This window comes from Orcinus orca, chromosome 7 (genome assembly GCF_937001465.1).
Source record: "Orcinus orca chromosome 7, mOrcOrc1.1, whole genome shotgun sequence".
In the NCBI taxonomy this organism is placed as follows: Eukaryota; Metazoa; Chordata; class Mammalia; order Artiodactyla; family Delphinidae; genus Orcinus; species Orcinus orca.
In genome coordinates, this window is record NC_064565.1 from 120,357,995 (window position 1) to 120,381,563 (window position 23,569).

At 48.3% G+C, this 23,569-nt stretch overlaps 1 protein-coding gene across 8 annotated transcripts in view; it reads left to right on the forward strand.

Annotated features, from left to right (window-relative positions):
- FARP2 (FERM, ARH/RhoGEF and pleckstrin domain protein 2) overlaps nucleotides 1–23,569 on the forward strand; it is a 92,685-nt gene that overhangs the window by 6,918 nt on the left and 62,198 nt on the right. For 7 of the 8 annotated variants that reach the window (XR_007478486.1, XR_004482057.2, XM_033423571.2 and 4 more), the window contains one exon: nucleotides 3,894–4,110. The exons of the other annotated variant lie outside the window; for it this stretch is intronic. Coding sequence is in view for 5 of the 7 variants with exons in the window: in XM_033423571.2 (XP_033279462.2) it covers nucleotides 3,922–4,110 (189 nt within the window). In the remaining 2 variants the exon portion in view is untranslated. The remainder of the gene's footprint in view (nucleotides 1–3,893; nucleotides 4,111–23,569) is intronic. 8 annotated transcript variants of the gene reach the window in all.

Here is a 23,569-nt window from a genome sequence, read left to right on the forward strand (position 1 = left end):
CCCCTGCATCGGCAGGTGGACTCTCAACCACTGCGCCACCAGGGAAGCCCCTTGGCAGACTTTTGAGCCGAATTTTTCCAACTTCAAGATGGAAATTTTATGTCACGAGTCGGTTTTTAAATTTTTTATTAAATGAGAATATATAGGAGCCGAGTTTGTAGTAGGTAACACTAAATATCAGTGGTGGAAGTTTGTATGTAGCCACCAGAAATATTTTTTGGAATGAAGACTGCAAATCATTTTGTTCACCTGGGAGGGAGAAGGGAACTGGAGTCCCTCGTAGGCACCTGACTCTTGACACCGCTGATTCCCTCCAGATTTCTGGAGAGGGTCTCTGGCAGCAGCAGGGGAGTGAGCAGGGGCTAACGCCTGATGTTTAGAGCCTGCAGGACTGCGGGACGCGCTCTGTGTGTCTAGTCCAGTTTGCATATTCTTGCCTTTTTAATGTTTATTTATAAGCACACAGAGCAAAATAAAGTGATTTCTGTCAGTTTATTAATGTATGTAAAGCAAATTCAGTGCATACATTTTTCCCTTTGATTTTTTCCCGTCGTCAGACTACAGGAGGCAGGCAGGCTGTATGTAGCAAGACTGCTGAATGAGCAGCTTCACGCTCCTGCAGGGAGGGGTCCTTCTGCTGCTCGTTCTAAAATGACGCCATGATTATTAACTAACATTCACAGCACAGCACTTACATTCAGTTTTCCATTAAGTGTCTTCCTTTCTAAACTTTCTTAAACTTAAAGCTGAGTAATTATCAAATGGGTGATTTAATGCCACATTGCTGTTGTGTAATAGCAAACAGAGCTTTCTTTGGAATATCAGCAGGAGGGTGCCCCATGGGGTCACTTCCTCTTAAGAGAACTTGTCTCCCTGGGATGAACCTCTGGGATCAGGCCGTCTCGTGGTCCGGAGTCTCAGCCTAAGCTGTGTGGGTGTCTTACTCTGACCAGGTGCAAATAACTAGGATGTAAGCATGCTGCTCACAAGGTGTACGAGCCTGCAAAGGCTTCCTCTCAAGAGCCATGTTTTAGAATTCCTTGAGCCAAGAAAATGGTTTTTTTCATCTAACATATCTTTTGTTCTTATGAGAGATGAAACAATGGTAAATTAAAAGTATGCTGGTTTAAATATATTTTTTATTATAAAATAAACACAGATACAGAAAAACTGCATTAATCAAATGTACAGATTAAGGAATAAAGTGGACACTGTCCAGTGAAGCGATGGAACTGTGCCGGCCACACCCAGGACCCCTCCCCTGTGCCCTGCCCCCGGGACAGGCCCCTCCCACCAAGGGGACCACTGCCGTGACTGTTCTAGGAATAACCTCCTTGCCTGTTCTTGCAGTTTTCTCACCCGGATGTGCCCCTCAAGACAGGTTAGTCTTGCTTGGTTTGGTTTGTTTTGTTTTGTTTAAAGTAGGCGTTCAGACATGACTTTCTTATAATAAGTAAAAGAAAGAACCTGAAGAAATTTTTTTCCATCTAAAATTATTATGAAGAAATATAAATGAGAATTTTACAGTGGAATACACAACAGAAGTGACTCCTAAAAGTACATCTTGGTTGTATATATGTTTTCAGAATTGTAGCTTTACTTAAAAGGGAAAGGATCACTTTGGTGCCCAAAGTAAACCATCCCGTAGCTTGTTTCAGGAGAAGCTCCTCTTGGTGGCGGGTGTTGGGCGAGTGCTGTGAGCCGACCACGCTTTACTCTCACCTGCGTGCGCACCTGGGACACCTGAGAGGCGGGCTTGACTTCCTTAACACCCCTCTCTTCCGCAGTAACTACTCAAGTTTGTGAGACTGGCATGAAAACGCTCACGTTTATGGCTCTCAGAGCTTCATATACCTCACGCTGAGTATCAGTCAGTGGCAGGAAAACAGGGCTTTTCTGAAGTGTGGTTCCTGACTGCGGCATACACGGTGCCTGTTCTTTGATGCCTGCGACGTTAATTAAGTAAATACTTAGCAAATATTTACAGAATTAGTGACCGCTCCCGGGGGGCATGCAGCCTGGAGAGAGAATTCTGAAGACGGTGGGTAACTGCCGACCTGAACCACACGTGTGGTGCAGGGAATCTACGTGCCAGTCCGAGCCGGGGGTCAGCCCGTTTGTGCATGGGGTGGGTCGGGAGCTGTATTTCGCAGAAGGACACGTCGCCTCATCACTTTGCTCATGCTACGCACATTTCACCTTTCCCGGGGGTTTTAGCTTTCTCATTTTCTGTTTGCTTGTTTGATAAACCAGACATGCATGGAAATTCTCACGCAGATTGTTGGGAAGGTCTTCGCTGAGTAGGGTTTAAGTAGGAGTTGCTTGGCAGTGGGTCACTGAGAAGCTTTTCCATCTTAATTGAAGAGACAATAAGTTCATGAGTTGGTTTATCTTGATAACAAAATAAGCTCGAAAAAGAGGAAAAGGCCACAGGACTCAGCAATTAAGTTGGCATGAAAGGGCACGGACTAGGAGTTTAGTGAGATTAATTCTCTAAAATATTTACTGCAAATTAGTAGAAGACTTTTTGAAGATGATTAAGCAAAATAAAATGGTTTTCACCGCATCTGCATTCTTTTTTTTTTTTTTTTTTTTGCGGTACACGGGCCTCTCACTGCTATGGCCTCTCCTGTTGCGGAGCACAGGCTCCGGACGCGCAGGCTCGGCGGCCATGGCTCACGGGCCCAGCCGCTCCGCGGCATGTGGGATCTTCCCAGACCGGGGCACGAACCCGTGTCCCCTGCATCGGCAGGCGGACTCTCAACCACTGCGCCACCAGGGAAGCCCCTGCATTCTTTCTTGATTAAACATCTGACATTTGTGTTTGCCATACTGTGTTTAACCATTAGGTATGTTTCTTTAAGTTGACTTTCATACATAAATACACGTATTTAAGAAGGGAATTAGCCATAAATAGAAGGTAATTATATTAATAAGGACGACTAAAAGCAAGGCAGTATGACCAGATTCTAGCAGGCACTGAGCCTGTCCTTTGGTTGTTAAAAAACAATGGCGTGATTGGCTCTGTTCCACTTAACAGCTAAGAACCGGAGACCCTTCCCCCGGGCACGTTGAGGAGGGTTGAAAGGGCACGAGCGCCTCCCGGGGCAGCTCTCTGACCCTTGCAGACCCTCGGTGTCGTCATAGGCGAGGAGGGCGTGGGTGGTGGTGACCACAAGGGTATTATGAGGACGGGACAGGGCGGGTGCTGGGAAGGGTGGCACGCGTGTGCTCCCCGTGACGTGTGCCAGGCTGTCACTCAGCGCCAAGTCTGAAGTTACCTCCTGAACCGCTGGTGGCCCCCACTCCAGCCTGATGACACAGCTTAGAAAAACCAGGGTGTGCAAAGCGGGCAGACAGCCTGGCTGTCTTCATCCACCTTCCTTGGCATTTTCCCCACCGTGTCAGCGGAGGTGGGACCCAGGACCCATGCTGGCACCGTGCTGTGTGTACCCCTTTCCCTTTGCTGAAAAGCGCTGTCCGGCACACAGAGCGTGTGGTCAGCACGTGAATGTCTGGGCTGGTGGAGGGAGGAGGTGCAGGGCCTCCGGGTGGTCTGGGGAAAGAGAGGCAGGCGGCTGTGGGCCTCCCCTCCCCTGCCGGTGGGCAGAGTTGCTGCGGCTCCTTCAGAGGGTCTGGGGGTTAAATGAGTTCACGCACTGCCAGCTTGCGTGCACCCCAGCGATAGTGGTGTTGGGGCGTGTTGCTGTGTATGCTCACCAGTCGAGGTATGAGGAGAAGATAATCTTTCTAAACTCTTAATTTTGATGTACGTTAAGACTCGTAGAAGTGCAAAAACAGTACAGAGAATTCTTGTGTACCTGACAATTTTCTTACGTTGTTTTAATATTGAAATAACTGGGGATAATTTGGGGGGTTTTTGTGTGTTTTAGTGCATTCCTCACTCTTAGCTGGTGAAGAATGGGGGAGCTGGAAGGAACCTACCGCGTCCTGCAGATCCCAGGGACACGCCTAGGCGCCCAGACCCCCGCGGGCGTCAGCACCCTCGAGCCTGGGCAGGGCCCCTCGGCAGCAGCGGCGTGGCCAGCAGCCAGGACGCCCATCCGAGTGCAGCTGCTGGACAGCTCCGTCGAGGTGTTTGACGTTGAGGTAAGAAGCGAGATTCCTGGAGGCCTAGTTCCTCGCGTTTTCTAGAAGTCGGGTCATATTTGGTATTATGTACCAAACTCCATTTTGCTGGTTAGACTTTGCCTGTTTGTCAAGTCGCCCATGAGTGGCTGGGCTGGTAATAAAATCCTTGGGAACTCCGTCTGCGTTTCCCCTTTTAGTTTGGGGAGTGGTGTTCTCCTGACTTAAAATTCTGACGTAATGTGGTCTTGACATTCTTCTCTTTTGAGAGGCTGGCTGAGAGCCACGCAGTGCAGACTGGAACCAGCTTGTCTCCACCCAGGTCCTGGTGGCCGAGCCGCTGGGTGAGGGACGCCCCTTAGCCTCACAGTGTGTCCTCATCTGAATGTGAGGGTGACTCAGGTCCCCGCTTCCCAGGGTGGCTGGGGTGAGGGCAGAGCACTCAGCGCACGAAGAGCCTGGCACAGCGCTCGCACAGGGCTTGTCTTTCTAGGTCAGCAGTAGGAACATTTTTATTGTGAAAATTCTCTAATAATACATTGCACTGATAATGTTGGCAAAGACAGTTGAATATAGCAGATGTTTGAAAACATCTTTTCTGATTTTCTAAATGGCAATAGAATGAACGTTCTTTTAAAAAATTACTTATTTTCATAAGTAATGCAGGAATACATTCTTTTTTCTAATATTTTTATATTGGTTTAAAGTAATACCTTTGGAAGCATCCCCTGCTCTTAATGTCACAAAGTAAAGACGAGAGAATGAACTTAAACTTTAGCAGGAGGTTTATTTATGCTTGGGGAGAGGTCCAGATGCTACACAGAAAATAGAAAGATGATTGAGGAGCTGTGGGCCCGGTGTGAAGAGGCCTAGAGGAAGCCTTGAGGCTCCCGCAGAGCCTGATGGCAGGATGCCTTGTGTGAGAAGGCAGAGGTGAGGAAGGAGGTGAGCACGGTCGGGGGCGGGGAGCGGAGGGGAGAGGCCAGCTGGGGGGCTTGAGGAGTAGAGGTGCCCTCCTGCTTGGAGCCCAGGGTACACATTGAGTGTTCGATGGCAGGTATCTAGTGCCTAGATTCCTAGTGTCTGAACTCAGGGAACCCTGAATGCTTCTTTTAGGTCTTATTTGAGGAAGAAACCAGACGTCATTTCGTCAGGGCAGTGGTAACTGGAACTGGTAGGGCCTGTCTGTCCACCTTCCCAGGTCACTCCTGTGTTGCAAGAAGCAGCCTTTGCAGGGCAGGGAGTTGGGAACAGGCCACCTTTGAGCCCTGAAGGGGGGACTGGCTCTCGGTCCCTGTCTTACCGTACTCGGATGAGTCACCTGGAGAAACAGGTTAAAGATCTGGGAATTAGCTGGGCTCCCACGTCTTTTCCGGACAAATGTTTGGAAGAATTCCCACCGTGTAGCCGTCCTATGATAAACACATTTGCTATGGTCTAGGCTTAAAAGAGGTTCAGATTTTTTGAAAGAAAGGAAGGAAGAAGAGAAAAGAAAAGAATTGCATTAGTTAGGGTTTACTTTTAGAGCATCTTTTTCTGGCCTGCTTAATGGTCTTTATCAACTAAACCTAGGACCAGAAAAGGAAAAAAAGCACACATTTATCGTTGAGTCATAAATAAGATGTAATCCTTCTCTGAGAAATTTGCTTTTAAATCAGAGATAGCATTTTATAAAGGTTCAGAATATAGAGAGCATGTCGAAGTTTTAATAAATTGAGATTGTTGTTTCTTTTAACCAAATAGAACCATCATGTTTGGTATTTTGATAGACCTGGCAGAGTTACCAGAAAGTAAAGAATCAGATTGCTGTTGTATATCCCGAGTTGGATGGGGTCCTTTTTAAATTGTGCTACTCACTGATGCATAGCTTTTAGGAGAAGTTAAAACTCAATGTATTTTTTTGTAAGTTAGTTGTATTCTATTTCTAAGTACCCTAGTCGTCTACAACTGTATCAGTTAGCTTTGCTGAGTAACACATCACCCCCAAACCTGATAACTTAAAAGAGCAAATATTTAATATTTTCTGCATGTCTGAGTGTTGGCTTGGAGGTTCTTCTGGTCTGAGTGCTGAGTGGTCTAGGATGGCCTCGCTCACATGTCTGGGGCCCCAGCTGGAACCTCTCTCCGTGTGGGACCTCACTCTCCAGCGAGCTGGCGTGACCTTGTGCGCATGGTGATGGGAATGCGCTCGGGGGTGGCAGCTGTGAGGTCCCTGAGGCCTAGGCTTGTAATTCACACGTGTACCTTCTGCCGGGTTTGGCTGATCAAGCAGGCTGCCAGGCAAGCCCAGGTTGAAGAAGTACCCGGAGTCTGTGGCCATTTTCTGCAGAGGCTCTCACACGGCTGCTGCCAGGGATCAGGTGCACAGTCCCTGGAAAGTCTCTGAAGCTCTGGTATCTGGTGTCAGCGGGCTGGGCGGGTTTGCCAGATGAAGCACTTTGTGGGGCCTCCTCCGGGAGGGGCTGCTGGAGAAGGTGCATCTGCCCTGCTCCCTCCTCCCCAGTGTCTCCCGTGGGCCGCCGTTGCCAAGATCCGAGATGCAGAGCCCAGGCTGGGTCTCCCTGGGCCTGCCGCCCCTGCCCCACCATCCCTGGTCACCGATCTTGTCTGTCGTTCCCCCGCCCGCCCTGTACAGTTGGACTGAGAGACACACTGTGGTTGGGTGACTTTCGCTGTGGGTCTGTGGGTGGTATAGACTTGAGGTGCCGGGCAGTGAGGTCCCGGGGCGGATGGCCTCTGTTGGTGGCACAAAAGGCAGGTCTTGGGGAAGACGCCCCCACCCCGGAGCTGGCCGGGCTCTCCTCCTGGAAGGCAGTTCCTGGGCGGCGAGGCTGCTTCCGTGTTTGGACCAGTGCCGGTAAGTGCGGTCGACCGAACGGAAGCGAGGGTGAGCTTGGGTAACGTGCTTTCGTTAGGAGTTTTTAGTTTTTCCCTCTATGGCAACGTCTTCTGACGCTAGGGATTCAGGTGTTGTGTTTTGTGTCTGGGGTTTTGGGGCCGTCCACACCTATCTTACGGTGTGCTGATTTGGTTTATTTTTTACTAAGTATTCTGCAGCATTGTCTGCAGACTCGCAGGGTTGATGTGCAGCCGGTGGCACCTGGCCTGGTGTGGCCTGTGTGGACTCCCCTGGTTGATACTGAAGGTTTATTCTTAGGGGAAGAAGTTGACGTTTAGTTATTTTTGAAACGGCGTCTTCTGCTGGTGCCTGTGGCTCTTCACAGGCAGAGTCTGTGGCTCATCGTCTCCTGCTGCTTCAGCAGCTGAGGCTGCCCTCCCCCAGCCCTCATTCCCTTCCTTCAGAGGGGTGAGCGCATCCGCGAGCCCCTGGCTCCGTCTGTCTCCCACCCACTAGGGCGGTGATGTGAGCTTTGCTTCTGCCAGCTCAGGCCCCACGATACCGGCCAGCGCTCTGAGAGCCAAAACCGCTGGCCACACGGGAGCCTTTTCTTCCTCTGGCTTTCTCTCTCGGTCTGCAGTCCTGCTGCCCCAAAGTCAGGGTGGCTGGAAGCTGGAAGCTGGGGTCTGTCTGCTTTTTCCTGAGCAGCACCGGATAAGCTGAAACTTTCTAGCAACTTTATTGAGATATAACCGTACAGTCACCCACGTAAAGCGTGCAATTCAGTGGTTTTTAACGTATTCACAGAAACGCAGAGCCATCACGCCGGTCAGTTTTAGAACGTTTTCATCCCTCCCAGTTGGAAACCCCACGCCCTTTAGCTGTCGCCCTCGCAGCCCCAGCATCCTCAGTGCCCCCCGCCAGCTCTAAGCAAATCGTGACCTGGGTCCTGTTTCCCCAGACCCCTTTCATCTGAGCAGAGTCGTACGTGGCTTTTTGTGACTGGCTTGTCACTTAGCGTGGTGTTTTAGGGGTTCATCCACGTTGTTGGACGTCTCAGCACTATTTTCCTTTTTGTTCCCCACTCGTCAGCTGGTGGACGTCCCACCTTTGGGCTGTTGCGAACGTCGCTGCTGTAAACATTTGGGTACAGGTTTTGTGGGGACATGCGTTTCCACTTGTCTCGGACAGACCCCTGGGGGTGGGACTGCTGAGTCGTACAGCGACTGTGTGTGATCGTTTGGGGAACTGGCAGACTGCTTTCCAAAGCAGCCGCACCATTTATATCCACCAGCCACTTTATGAGGCTTCCAATTTCCCCACGTTCTCAACTACACTTACTATTCTTTGACTTTTTGATTCTAAACATCCTAGTGGGTTTCAAGTGGTATCTCGTTGTGGTTTGAGGTGAAATTTTTAAAATTTTTAATGGCTAAAGAAAGGAAGGTTTTCAGCCCAAAAATATGAGAATTGTACCATTAAAAATTTATCTTTGGGGCTTCCCTGGTGGCGCAGTGGTTGCGAGTCCGCCTGCCGATGCAGGGGACACGGGCTCGTGCCCCGGTCCGGGAGGATCCCACATGCCGCGGAGCGGCTGGGCCCGTGAGCCATGGCTGCCGAGCCTGCGCGTCCGGAGCCTGTGCTCCGCAACGGGAGAGGCCACAACAGTGAGAGGCCCGCGTACCGCAAAAAAAAAAAAAAAAAAAAATTATCTTTGGGGTGGTTCCTTGGATAGATTATGAGTAATTGTGGAGTTAACCGTCTAGCTGTGGCCCAGTTACCACACGTGGAGTGAACATTTCTACATCCCAGAGTTGTGAGGACCACAGAGAAAGCAGGCTGAGGGCAGGCCCTGGAGGCCCTGGGAACTGAAGCTGGTAGAGGAGCGGGAGCTGCCGTGTCAAAATTTTTAAAACATTTTAAAGTTTCATTTAGACTTTTACTGACACTGTATTTATTTTTATTTATTTTTAAAAGATGTATTTGTTTGTTTATTTATTTATTTATTTGGGCTGTGCCGGGTCTTAGTTGCGGCATGCGGACTCTTAGTTGCGGCACGCAGGATCTAGTTCCCCGACCAGGGATCGAACCCGGGCCCCCTGCATTGGGAGCGTGGAGTCTTACCCACTGGACCACCAGGGAAGTCCCCTGCAATTGTATTTTTAAATCAATATTTATCTCATCTGTAAGTACTAGCTGCCAATGTCTACGATTTAGTCTCATCCATTTGGATCATCTGCTTTAACAAACTTACGTTTATCGTGATTACGTATGATAATGAAGCAAGGTGTACTTCGTGGTTCTTTATATTGATTACTAGTTTGTGTCCGGAAGGGCGCAAAGAAAGGGGGAGAAATCTGTCTGATGGATTCAGGGTGGAACTTCAACTCTGTCTAATTTTAAGTGATGTTTGACATTTACTGATGGGATTTTTAACTCCCTGAAGGTCAGTCAGTGACCAATTTTTTGATCTAGTAAAATCGTGATTTGTTTTCAGTTAATTAAATGAATTCTGTGGTTTTGAAATTAGAAATCTGACCTCAGGTCTGGAAAGTTTTTTTTCTCAGCTGTAAGAGAAACCATCTGGAGGCCGTGTGTCGGCTCGATTGTCCTGCATGCAAAGTCAGGGAGTAGAAAGTGTCCAGCTCCTTGCCCTGTACGTGTGAGCGGTGTCCATGCTGCCCTGGGAGCAGCAGAGGGGCCGAGCTGGCGGTCCTGTCCTCCCTGGAGAGGCCTCCCCTCGACTGCAGAGGGCGCGGCATTGGGGACAGGGCACGTTCCTGCGTCGCTGACCATTCATGGCGGGTTTAGGAATGGACGTCACCTATAGCTTTTCTGTTATCTGGAGTCAGTATTGCGGAAAGAGTGATATTTAGTGATTGAGAGAACAGTCTGGGATGTGGTTTGGGTGAGGGAGACCTCACCCACGGGAGTGAATGTCATGCCTTCGCTGGCAGGTGTGGTGGAGTGCTAATGAACGTGAAGGTTGCTCACGTTTCCCCTTTTCTTAACATCCTCAAAAGTTTCAGAGTGGGCTTTCTTTCTTTCTTTTTTTTAGAATTGCAAAAGCTTTAGCTTAAATATGTGGCAAGTAGGAGGACAGATTCTCAGCCATGAAGTCCCATGCTGGAGGACTTGGAAGTTGCTGTTCCAGTAAAAACTTAATGTTTTCTTTCTGGCCAGGAAGAAATAGCCAGAATTCCGGAGAGTACCGTAGCCAGATGTCTGTCGCTGCTCCTACACGAGCGCCCTAAATATGGCAAAGAAACCGCCTGAGAGCTTATTTTGGTCTGATCTCAGAAGAAGACGTTAGTAATTCAGCATCTGAAGTTTGGCGATAATATAGGCTTTATATAAGAGCTCTGTGTGTCCCTAGTATATGCAGCAATTATGTGATTCTGCCCTAGGTTTTGAAACCTATTATTTTGTTTTGGAAAATTGATCTGTGTTTTGACCCTGAAGCCCAGGAATGTGGCAGGGTGGGACGAGGCAGAGGTGTGGACATTTACCCAGTTGTGGTATCGAAGCTCCAACACACATGCACGCACACGCCTGCACACGGACATGCCTGAGGGTTGGCATGCACAGTCTATGTTGGATGACCCCGCGATGATGACCGATGACAAATGGAAAAGAATCGGGAAATGTCGCCGAGGGAAGACCCATCCCCACCGTTGTGTAATGGAAGACAGCAGACTTGTCTCAGGGTCCCAGCAGAGGGTCATAGAAAGGAAACTTGCCCATTGGGTTGTCTTGACTTGCAAGCTGTTTCCTGAGCCCTTAAGACACGTGACGGGTTTATGTCGTTGGCAACCCCAGCAGGAGGCAGAGGCAGAGTGAGCTGCCGGGTGACGCAGCTGGCCTGTGACCCCACCCCACCCCCTGGCTGTCTCCAGAACCCTTGCTCTTATCCACGTGATGCTCTCATTTACTGATCAGAAAGAATTTGGTTCTGTTGTCCTGTGTTCATAGGAGGCTAGAAGAGCTGACCTTGTACTTGTTTCACTGATTGGGCCCTTGAATCGCTGTTCCCGTTCAGCTTCCACCCCTTCCCAGAAATTCCCGATGCCTGCACTCTTGGCGCAACTCCCCACAAGGAGGTGGTCCGCCTGAGAGTGGTGCTGCCTGGCCACCGAGGCCTCCTGGGCTCGCACGCTCATCCCTCTCCCTACAGCCGCGTGGGGCACGTTAGGACCAGGTTTTAAATCTCAGCGCCTCACCACCCGATGGCGTGAGGAAGGGCCTTGCTCCAAGTCTGGGAACGGCTTTGCTCAGGGGCCCCGTCCGGACGTGTAGCCAGAGTGGGGGGGGGGCGGTGGTGACGTCCGTGCCTGTCTGCTCCTGCGGGGGCCACGTGGGCGGGGAGGCTAGAAAGGCCCAGAGTCGTCCTCTGTAGGCCTTCACTCGGCTGCCCGACACACACCCCATGTCCTGCCCCCCATGTTGAGCTGTGTAGCCTGGCACACCCCAGGGCTTTCTGCACTTATAGAATCTGCTCTGTTCGGTGGTGAACAGTGTCTGGATGTTAGGAGCAGTGCTGCTGCGGATGCTTTTGTGTGTGTTGCTGCGTGCGCTGGTTTCTCTAGGGTGTGTCCCCAGCGTGCACTTTGTGGTTGTAGGATGTGTCCATTTTTGCCCTGCCCAGGTACGTGGATTGCTCTGGAAACCCGTTAGACCGTCTCACGGGCCCTTCGTCCACACAGGACCACTGCCAGCCATTCTCTGATCCTGTGGCCTTTCTCCTGCTGCTTCCATCCACGGGGGCTGCTGCCCAGTGTGGGCCGCTGGTGGGCCTGGCCCCGGGGCTGTCTGCATCCCGTCCTGATTCCTGTCCCCAGCCAGGTCATCTGAGAGCGCTGCCGTCCTCCTGGTCCCCCCACCCCACCCCCTGCAGCCTCCAGTGAGCCTTTCACACCTACTGCACATTCGGGTCGCCAGGGCCACCTTTAAAACATGCCGTGCTGCTGAGGAATCCTCAGGTGATTCTGGGCAGGATGCGCGGCCGGGGTTTCGAGAAGAGCTGACGGGTTCTGGAATGTGTGCCCTCCCCCACCCCGGGCACCCTCTGCTGACCCATTTCTCCTGACCCTCATTTCTTCCCTCCGTCCATTCATTCAATCCCTGAACAAAACAAACACACCCTCCCCCTCCCCTCCCCTCCCCCCCGCCTCCCCCTCCCCTCCCCTCCCCCTCCCCTCCCCTCCCCTCCCCTCCCCTCCCCTCCCCCTCCCCCTCCCCTCCCCCTCCCCTCCCCCTCTCCCCTCCCCCTCCCCTCCCCCTCCCCCTCCCCTCCCCCTCCCCTCCTCTCCGCCTCCCCTCCCCTCCCCCTTTCTTCCCCTCCTCTCCCCCCCCCCCCAGAAGGTATGGTGTCCCACAAGACTTCCTCCAAGCTCCACTTCTCAGTGGAGCTTTGCTAGGTCGTAGCAGCCGCACAATTCATTTTCTGTCCTAAGAACCTAATTCTGTGTTACTGATCACTTTCAGTTAAAGAAAGTAACCAAGATTCTCCAGAAAGCTGGCTGGAAGATTGCAATTCTCTCTTCTTTCAAGGAGAGCGTTCTGTGTTTTCACTTGTACTGTGTTTAATACACGTTTTTTCCGAAGTTTATCTTACTGTTTCACGAATAGCGTGTCCACCAGGATTAGCACTTGCACCGGTGCTAATCGGTCCGCTCCCTGGCAACGCTGTGCCGCTGGCGAGGCTCTCGCGCAGCCGGTACCTCAGAGACCAGCCAGGATGGCACACAGGGTTCCTGATGCCACCTGTTTGGGAGGGAGTTCAGCTGATTGTTACAAATCACACGTGTCCCTTGTAAGAAAATGGAAGATGGGGAAGGCCTATAGCCAAGAATCACCACCCAGGAAACAGCCAAGCACAGTGTTCTGAATATCCTTCCACCCTTTTATCTGTTCACATATATTCACTAAACACACCTAGAATCAAACCACATACATTTGTAGTCTGTTTTTAAACTTAGCATACTGTTGAACATGTTTCTGTATACTTTCTCCTTAAATTTTTAATGACTACGTAGTTTTCTAGTTTTCAGTTTCTTTGTGATAAATCTTTGTACACATTCTGGATTTTTCCCTGTAGATGGATATCTGGAGCTGGAGGTTCTGCGTCAGCGGGTGCTGTACGGCCCTCGGGGAGCCCCACAGAGGGCAGAAGCGCTTTACACCCCCCGCAGCACCTATTATGGTTTCTAATGAAATCTCCAGTTTAATAGGCAAAAGTTATGTTTTTTAGACACAGTTTTATCAGACTTAACTATTTTGGTTTTGTTTTGAGGGGTTTTTTGTGTGTGTGTTTGCTCTACTTTTTTTTTTTTTTTTGGTAAAATAGATGCAGGAGAGATTTACCATGTTAAACACTTTTCAGTGCGCAGCTCAGTGGCGCTAAGTCCAGTCTCGTCGTTGTGCAGCCATCACCACCGTCCATCCGTGTCACTCTTCATCTTGTAAAATTGAAGCTCTGTCCCCCTGAAACGCTGACCCACCCCCAGCCCCTGGCACCCACCATCCTTCTGTCTCTGTGATTCTTCTCCTCTGAGTACCTCAAATAAGTGGAATCACACAGTATTTGTTCTTGAGCGAGTGGCTTATTTCACTCAGCCCCGTGGTGTCGAGGTTCTCTCGTGTTGCAGCACGTGTCACAACTTCCTTTTCAAGGTGAATGATGTTCCACTGCATGGATGGCCCACACTTTGCTTAGCCCTTCAAATGCTGAGGGGCAGATGGGTTGCTTCCACAGTTCAGCTCTTGTGAGTGGTGCTGCTGTGAACATGGGCGTACAGACGTCTCCTCAAGACTCTGCTTTCTTTTCGTTTGGGTGTATACCCAGTAGCGGGATTGCTTAATCACGTGGTCATTCTATTTTAACTTTTTGAGGAAGCTCCATACTGTTTTCCACAGTGACTGTACCATTTTGCATTCTCACCAACGGTGCATGAGGTTTCTAATTTCTCCACATCCTAGCCAACACTGGTTGTTTTCTTTTCTTTTTCTTTCTTTTTTTTTTGATAGCAGCTATCCTGATGGGTGTGGGTGGTACCTCACTGCGGTTTTGATTTGCATTTTCCTGATGGTCAGTGATGTTGAGCATCTTTTCATGGGCTTATTTGTATATATATGTCTTCTTTGGAGAAATATCTATCCAGGTCCTTTGCCCATTTTTGAATTGAGTTGTTTGGTTTTTTTGTTAAGTTTTAAAAGTTCTCTACATATCCTGGATCTTAGTCGCTTATCAAATATGCAATTTGCAAATTTTTCTACATCATATTAGAAGTTAAAAAAAATGGGAAGTTGAGAGTAAGTATATGGTATTTGAAGTGAAAAGAAAAAGCCAGGAGATGCTGGAGACATCACAGAAAGTGACAACTTACAGTGAAGAAAAGGACAGAAAGTTTATGGCAAGCACAGTCAGGGATTGGACACCTGGACAGGCCGTCGGTGTGCGTTTGTGCCACTTTCCGCGACCCCATGGCTCTCGGGGGCAGGTGTGTCCCAGCACCTGGGATGCTCCGGGCACCACTATGGAAGCCGGGCCGGGATGCCAGGTGAGCCCAGCCTTCTTGCTGCTTATGCTGCAGTAGAAGCTCGAGGATAAACTAGGGAAAGCAGAGCCCTTAGTGCTCAGGAGAGAAACAAAGCAGGCGGGGGCGGAGTGTGGGTGCACCCTTAGACAGGAAGGGGTGGAGATGGACCGGCACGTGCAGGGGGTGCAGGGGCCTGGAGGCTGAGGACCCAGAGCCGGGCGTGTGGGTGGGAGGAGAGGGGACGCAGGGGGTGGGTCCCCGGGGAGGCCCTGGCCCTCCTGCGCTCAGGCCCCTCGCAGCGAGACACACGTGCCAGCCATGTCAGCTGTTGACCAAGGAGGCTGCTTTAAACTCTCCTGTCCTCGACTCCTGGGTCACAGTAATTATGGGCTTTTATTTTCAGCGAGATTTTGACTAGTCTTTAAAAGAAACATGAAAAACATCTGTAGGTGCTTCCCAACTGTTGTTACTGGAATGCTTTGGAATGTCCTTTGCACATGTGTTACGCTTTTGTGTGTGTAATTTTGTAGTTTATGTAACTTGCCACCGTGGCAGAGAGGAGCCCAGCCCTTACTTGAGGGCTTTTTCTGGTGACAGTGAAAATCAGGAAGAAATGTTTTCCTGCTTGGCTCCTGGTCTCAAACCCCTGCCTGGGACTGAGCCTTCTTCAGAAGTTCCCGTGTAGACTTCTGCCGTAGCTTCACTGTTAAGCCTAAAATATCTTTTTCTAAAATGAATTTAACATTACTGATTATGAAAGATACATTCTTTCTTTTTTTTTTTTTTTTTTCCCGATACGCGGGCCTCTCACTGTTGTGGCCTCTCCCGTTGCGGAGCACAGGCTCCGGATGCGCAGGCTCAGCGGCCATGGCTTACGGGCCTAGCCGCTCCGCGGCATGTGGGATCTTCCGGGACCGGGGCACGAACCCATGTCCCCTGCATCGGCAGGCGGACTCTCAACCACTGCGCCACCAGGGAAGCCCTATACATTCTTTCTTACTGTTCTATTTTTAGATATTTATGTTTCCTCATAATTATATTTTTTGCATTTGTTTTATCCACTAATATGTGGCCTTATGCTTTTTTGCATGTTTTGATATTTGAATCTGATAAAGTTAGATTTTTATAGCCGAAGAAAAGCCTTTTTTTCCCCTATTAAAGTAATTTCCAGTTAAGACAACTCAGAATGACTTTAAGGCTCTAGACGTTGCTTTCCTTCTGGAAATTATGTTGGAACATGGACTCTTTTAAATCAGACACTAAGTCAAGGATAGTCAGTTTTATAGCTGTTTGCTTCTGGCTCTGATTTATATCAATTCTATGTCTTTTAAAACCGTATAAAATAGTAGAAACATATCCTAAATGTAGCGAGGAATCCAAATTGTATTATGAAATGAAACCATAAATTTTACATAAGTACTGAGATAAAATTTAACTTGTTAGCATATTAACATAAAGAATAAAAAAAGACATCTTGAGAGACTTTGATACACTCTTGCTGAGAGCACAGGCTTCTACGAAGGGTCTTCAATTTTTCCTTATTTAGGGGAATCAGATTAGGAGACACCTAAGAGCACCAGAGGAGGGCAAACTTGTTTCGGAAAATTGTTACTCTAAGTTCTGGAAAACTAAAGTTTGTTTGTTTTTGTTTTTTTTAATTTTTATTTATTTTATTTTTATTTTTGGCTGTACTGGATCTTCGTTGCTGCGCGCGGGCCTTCTCTAGTTGCGGCGAGCGGGGGCTACTCTTCGTTGCGGTGCATGGGCTTCTCATTGCGGTGGCTTCTCTTGTTGCGGAGCACGGGCTCTAGGCACGCAGGCTTCAGTAGTTGTGGCACGCGGGCTCTAGAGTGCAGGCCCAGCAGCTGTGGTGCACGGGCTTAGTTGCTCCACAGCATGTGGGATCTTCCCAGACCAGGGCTCGAACCAGTGTCCCCTGCATTGGCAGGTGGATTCCCAACCACTGCGCCACCAGGGAAGTGCCCCAAAGTTTTTATTGCTGCAGATTTTCTACAGTTTAGAAACTGATGCTGTTATTTTTAATTATTCAAGTCAACTGACTTTGTAAAGTTATAGTATTTCGTGTTGATTTTTTTTTTCTTTTTCACTGTAGAAAACTTTTTATGTATTTTTTTCAAATGATAAGATTAATACATGCTCACAGTAAAAAATTCAGTCAGTCAGTACAGAGGAAAACAGTTAAATGTATTATTCTCCTACACCCAGAAATAATGCCTTTGACATTGTGGTCATGTTACCCGTTTAATCTTCCAGACGGTCAGCCGTGTGTGTGCACGTGGGGTGCAGGCCCACAGTCCACGTCACACCCGTCCACTTGATCATGTAAGCACTTCCCAACGTTTGCGCGTTTACCTGTTTCTCTTTTTACCTCCTGTAGTTTCTGTGCTATGAATCTTGACACCATGTGAATTGGTACCAAGATAATCGTTGTAATATGCTGATGGGCATAGCACTGTTTTCCTCTTATAAAATATGTACTTTTTTTTGGTCTCAGTTGCCTTTTTGGCCTAAATTCAACCATGTATTCTATAAAGTTCGTGTTCCCTTACTTTTTGTTGTTGTTGTTTGCCATATTCGTGATTCAACCATGTCATTCTTTTATTTTCAACCATTCTGTATCATTTGCTTCAGCTGTGTTTCTTGTATACAACCTAATGGCCAACACTGAGTGTTTACCACATTCTGAGTGCTGTTCAGAAGCACTTTGCCTGTACTATTTAATTTCCTCCTTAACCATTAGCAGCATTATTATTAGTTTTGTTTTATAATTGAGAAAACTGAGATACAGGGAATTTTTAAAACTTACCCAGTACTGGAAGTTCCAGCCAGGACAATTAGGAAAAAAAGGAAAAGAGTAAGAAAAAATGAAATAAAAGGAATCCGTATTGGAAAGGAAGAAGTGAAACTATCTCTTATTTACAGATGATATTATGATGTATATGGAAAATCCTAAGGAATCTACAAAAAAAAAAAAAAGAACTATTGGAACTATTAAATTCAACAAAGCCACAGGATACAACATTAATATACAAATATCAATTTGTATTTCAATACACTAGCAATGTACAATCCCAAAATAAAATTAAGAAAACAATTCCATTTACAGTGGCATCGAAAAAGAATAAAATACTTAGGAACAAATTTAACAAAAGAACCTCAAAATTTATATGCTGCCTGGTAGTCAACTACTAATTTCTTGAAGGGGAAATCTGTAGTTTTAACCCATAAAAAGAGTTTTGAAAAGCCAGTTAGTCACCTGTAGATTTTGAATGAAACTTTTTATTTATGGGAAAAAAAATTCCAAAGGGAATAGCCTAGAAAGGTCTTTTCTTTTCTCCTTTGCAGTATAATTATAAAAATAATTGCAAATTCTCAAGCACAATAAAATTCTAATTAAATTACAATTCACTGATTTTTTTTATTTATATGGTCAAATTATCCTCCCTTTTGTATTGTCCATCCATTTTCCTATGTTTTAAAACTTAAACCACAACTGTAGAGTGTTTATGTTGAATCCAGCTACAAAAATATTAACTATTTTTTACATTGCATTTTTTCCTAAAAACTAAACACAATAATATATGTAAAGTCCTAAAATAATTGAATCTTTTACATTTGTCTACTAGAAGTACTGATTTGTGATAGAACCAGATTTCATGTTCTCTGAAAAGCTCCATTAATTAGGGGGGGGAAATGCCTACATGCTACTAAAAACAAATTCAATAAATCCCACTCTGTTTCTGAAAAACATGATCTTTAAAGATGAATTTTAAATGCCAGAATCAAATGTCAGGAGAAACAGACTTTTCTTTTTTTTGCCTTCAATGAATAGCTAAAGATTAAAAGAAAAGATTTGGTTTAGAGAACATATATTTTTCACTGGCATTTTAGGATGGTGTTTACCAAAATGTCATAACTGCTTATTTGCAACTGTTCCTCGTGCTTCTAGCAAAGGGCGGTGAAAGGAAACATCGAGCTCAGCTGTGGAAGCCCAGGAGTTTTGCTTTGCATTTCATCCCTCCACTTCCCACCCCTGCTTGGGATGGCCCAGACCTAACCATCACCAGAGACAGCTCAACTCAATTCCGAACACATATTATGAGCAGTGAAACTGTGAAATTATGAGCAGTGAAACTGTAACTTTAAAACAAACAAACAAAAAAACACCCTGTGCACTGAAAACTGTAAAACTACTGAGAGAAGTGAAGGAAGATCTAAATAAATCAGTGGAAAGATACCCCATTTTCATGGATCAGCAGACTTGCTATTATTAAGATGGCAGTGCTCCGCTGCTGACCTACAGATCTATTGTGATCCCTGTCAAGTCCCAGCTGGCTTTTTTACAGAAACTGACAAGGTGATCTGAAAATGTATATGGGAATTCAAGGGACCTAGAATAGCCAAAAACAATCTTGAAAAAGAAGAAAGTTGGAAGAGTCACACTTTCCCGTTCCAAGGATGACTAGAACGCAACAGTGATCCACGTGGTGTGGTGCCAGCAGGACAGAGGTACAGACCACCCTCCGTGCCTGCAGGCCCCACATCACACATTCAGCCGAGCGCGGATGCATCCACGCACACATGACCCGCAGACATGGAGCACCACTGGGGACTTGAGCATCTGCAGATCCGGCTCTCTGTGGCAGTGCCCCTGGATACCGAGAGGCGACGGTATAGGTCAGTGGGATAGAATTGAGAGTCCAGAAATAAATCCTTACGTGAAGTCGGACCCCTCAAACCGTGCACAAAAAGTAACTCAAAATGGATCAATGACCTAAATGTCAGAGTTGAAACTATAAAACTCTGGGGAGAAAACCTAGGAGTACATTTTCATGCCCTCAGGTTAGACAGTAGCTTCTTAGATATGACGCCAAAATCACACGTGACAAAAAAAAAATAAATTGGATTTCATTTAAAAAAATTGTGCTAGAAATAATACTATCGAGAAAGTTAAAGGAATGAGAGAAAAAATTACAATTACACCTCAATAAGGACTTTATCTAGAAATATATATATATTTTATATACAAATTTATTTGGCTGCGTTGGATCTTTGTTGCTGCGTGCGGGCTTTCTCTAGTTGCAGCGAGCAGGGGCTACTCTTCGTTGCGGTGTGCGGGCTTCTCATTGCGGTGGCTTCTTTTGTTGCGGAACACGGGCTCTAGGTGTGCGGGCTTCAGTAGTTGTGGCTCGCAGGCTCAGTAGTTGTGGCTCACGGGCCCTAGAGCGCAGGCTCAGTAGTTGTGGCGCATGGGCTTCCTTGCTCTGCGGCATGTGGGATCTTCCCGGACCAGGGCTCGAACCCATGTCCCCTGCATTGGCAGGCGGATTCTTAACCACCGTGCCACCAGGGAAGTCCCTAGAATATATTTTTTAAAACAACTCTCACAACTCAATAATAAAAGACAAGTAACCCAGTTTACACTGTTGCCCAGGGTCACATGGCCAGAAAGCCGGCACCCGGGAACTCACTCCCAGGTGGTCCCTTTTCCTTGAACAGCTGTTCTCTTCTCTTCTCTTTCCAGAGCCCCTGTTTCTCTGCGTTGTGCTCCTATAGTACAGAGGCAGTTGCTTTATTAGCTGGTCTCTAACTTCATGATGAAATTTTGGCCGCAGTCTCATCTGCTGAGAGGCAGCGCTCTTCTGCTAAGTGTTCATCTGACTTTTTTTTCTGTTTTTTTCCCTCCTTTTATCTTGAATGTCTTTGGATATTTGCAGGATTGTTCTATTTTGGTCACCCATCTTTGAAGCAGTTCAGCTGTTCATGGATTAGCTATTTTAAGGGGGTCTTGTATGAGTGACTGGTTGTAGAGTTGTGGACCTTTGGCATTTATGTAAGACCTAAGGCTTGGTGGGAACTCAGTTCACCCCTCATTTTCAGTCAGCCGAAAGCAGCAGCTGGCCTGGGTCTTCGCACGCGGTCTTTCACCCTGGCCTGCGTGTGCCTCATGTGGCTCCGCCTCCTGTGCCTCTCCAAGCCAGAAGGGCCGGGTTTGAGTTCTGCCGCCGCCGCCTCTTCCCCTCCTTTTTGCAAACAAGGGGTGTAGGTTTCACCCCCCAAGCTGTGCGGGTCGCGTGACTCAGTGCTCTGTGAGGCTTTCTGCTGAAACCTGTGCCCTGGCGTCTTGTCGGGGCGGGCGTCGTCCCACGCCCTCCCACGCCCTCGGGCTGGCTCTGCTGCTGGCACTCCTCCCACCAAGCTGTGATTCAGGCTTTAGCAGTTTCCTAGTTTTGCTGAAAATGGACTTTACATTTTTGTTTCTTATCTTCTTTCTTGATCTTCAGTGATTCCAGCAAGAGATTGAGGAAGTGACAGGCTACACTGCCGTTCTCAGAGGAGTCACTGAGCACCCCTTCCCCCAACCCCTCCCCTCCTGTGTCGCCCCCTCCTGGGATTCCTCTTAGACACGTTTGTGGTTCCCACGTTCCTGAGTCTGAACGCTTCTTCATTACTCCATCTCGAGAGAAATGCCTCCATTTATTGTCCACACCCATGCAGGTGCACGTCTTACCCGTTCAGTTCAGGCCTCCTGGTGACCTTTAATTTCTGGAGTTATCTTTTTATTTCCTCCTTTTATTCTTTAGTTGCTGTTTTTCTTCTTCGAAATCTTCTCATTTTACGAATACATTGACCTGTTCCATTGGCCTTTCTGAGGATCTTCGTTATTCTTTTTAATGACGTTGTTTTGGTTTTGGTTACCACATCCGCTCCGTTCATCGGGAATTCATCTGTCTGCTTTCCAGGTCGACACCTCTGTTTCAGGAGTTTGGTGTTAAGCATCTGCTCATTCCTGGTTGTCCGTGTATTTTTGCAAATGAAGGTTCAGACTGCTTGGTATTGGTTCCAGTGACCTTTTTAAAGGCACAGTTTGATTTTGTAGGCAGGTCCCCTCTGTAGGGCCCTGGCTGGGGAGCAGGCAGTCTGCACAGGGGCACACACGTCAGGGCAGGCAAGCCAACCAGACCCTTCTGTTGACGAGGAAGAAAGAAAGGAATCACCCGAGACACTGGCTGCTCTAGGAGATTCACCGCTAAGATACACCCTCCGTTTTATTTTTCCCTGATGGTAAGTTAAAGACAAGGAATAAAAAAAACAGTGGGTTGATCGCCCAGCTACTAAAACTCATCAGAAGTATCAGGTTGCTTCCTTGGCTGCCGCCATGGGACATAAACTACGTAAGGATGTGGTGGGGACATGCGGCCTCTTTTACCCGGGTCACCAGCGCCCTCGCTCTGGTGGGAGGAGACGGGATGGTCCTTCCCGGAGCTGGGAGGGGGGTTCCCGTCTCTCTCCTTCTGTGCTCACACCTCAGCCCCTCCCCCCTCCACAGGGTCTTGTTAGGATGCTCATCACGGATTCTGCTTCTCTGCTGTCGCCCCCTCCCCCCGCTCGTGAGAGCACCCCGCAGGACAGACGTCTACGTGCCCCTCTGTTTAATGCGCACTGTTCGGCGTTTAAGCCTCATCTGGTCACGAGCTTCTGCCGCCGTCACGTCGCGGCTGTTGTGCTAACTGTGTGCGTTTGGACGAGCTGCAGGAGGCTTGCTGTGGATTTGGCTTTCCCCCCAGTTCTGGAACTCTCTCCTGCCTAGGCTGTGCACGCCGTGGGCGTCGTCCAGGGTCTGTGTGCCGAGTTATTCAGGGTCTGGGTCAGGAGACAGAATACACCTGCCCTGTGAACTGGGAAATGCAACAATTGTTAACTGGTAACAGACAGTAACTATGAAGCGGGGAGGGGAGCCCGCAGGATGCGGAGCAGGGAGTGCAGTCAGCTGCCGCCGCCCCCAAGCCCAAGGCTCAGACCAAGGGCCCGAGGAACAGGCTGCGGGCAGGAGCTGCCCAGCGGTGGGACCGGAGCTTGAGAGAGAGTCGCTTCTGGGCCTCCTGCACAGGCCAGCAGCTGTGAGCCCAGAGCCCAGAAGCAGGGAGAGAGGCCCTCTCTTCCTGTGCTGTCTCCAGCTGGTCAGAGAGAGATGTCTGCAGGTCCTGTCCCAGGGTCACAAAGCCACAAGGAAGGGCGGGCTTGGAGCAGAGGGGCAATAAAGAGATAACTAGCTCACCCGTACTAACAGGGTCTTATTTGGGGATTTAAGCTGTCCTGTTTCCTCGAGTAGTTTCGGGGAAGCTATTGTAGGAGGAGCTGGGGCACCAGCGGATCCACGGATGTGTGAGCTCATTTGGTGCCTCTGTCCAAGGACACTGTGTCCCCTCCCTGATAAGCACACGTAGCAGTGATGTCTTCATGTCCTCCAGCTTCACACAGCTCCTGTGGCCTTCAGCGCAGGAGGGAGTGGGTCTCTGGTGATACAGCATTTGAGGAATATGTGAGAATCTCAGACTTGAGTATGAGCCAGAGTGAGAGGGAAATGCCCGTCAGAAGCGCGGTGACCTTTCAGAGCGTCCCGAATGAATGTGGCTACAGTTTCCTCTGAGCTCGCAAGATTATCTTCATTGCACAGTCTAATATTATAAAAGGAAGTTCGGGGTTGATCTAATCATTAGACAAGAAAAATCTCAAGTCCTGAAGCTAGCAGTGGAGATGTGAGTTTCAGTCCAGCAGCAGAGACGGAGGAGCTGTGGTTTGACAAATGAGCTGTAGACGGGCACATGGAGCAACGAGCTGCAGGACAAAGTCAGGCTTTTCAAGAAGGATCTTCCCACGCTGCTAAGACAGAGAAGAAAGAAGTACTGTTAGCAAAGCTGCTGTAACCCATTTCCATCCAGACAAAATCTTTAATGGTACTTTTGTCTATGTAGATATTTAACAATATGCTTTATGTCTAAGCTTGGAGAAGAGCTCTGCCGTTGTGACCAACTGGAAAAATGGAAACACTGAACAAAATGTCTGTAACCTGTATTGTACTTTGGTTGTGTTATTAATGCCGTGTCTCCTCTGGCTTGGTGTTTGAAGCCCCGCCCTGGTTTGGGCTGTGAAGTCGGTCTCTCCATTGTTGTCTGTCGGGGATGCCGGTGCTCAGACGCCCTCCATGCTGGTCAGGCAGCCTCATTCCCTCTGACCATCCGCCCCTGTAGGCACAGACCGTGCAGACTGCAGTCCGACTGATGGTCAGTGTCTGTATTTT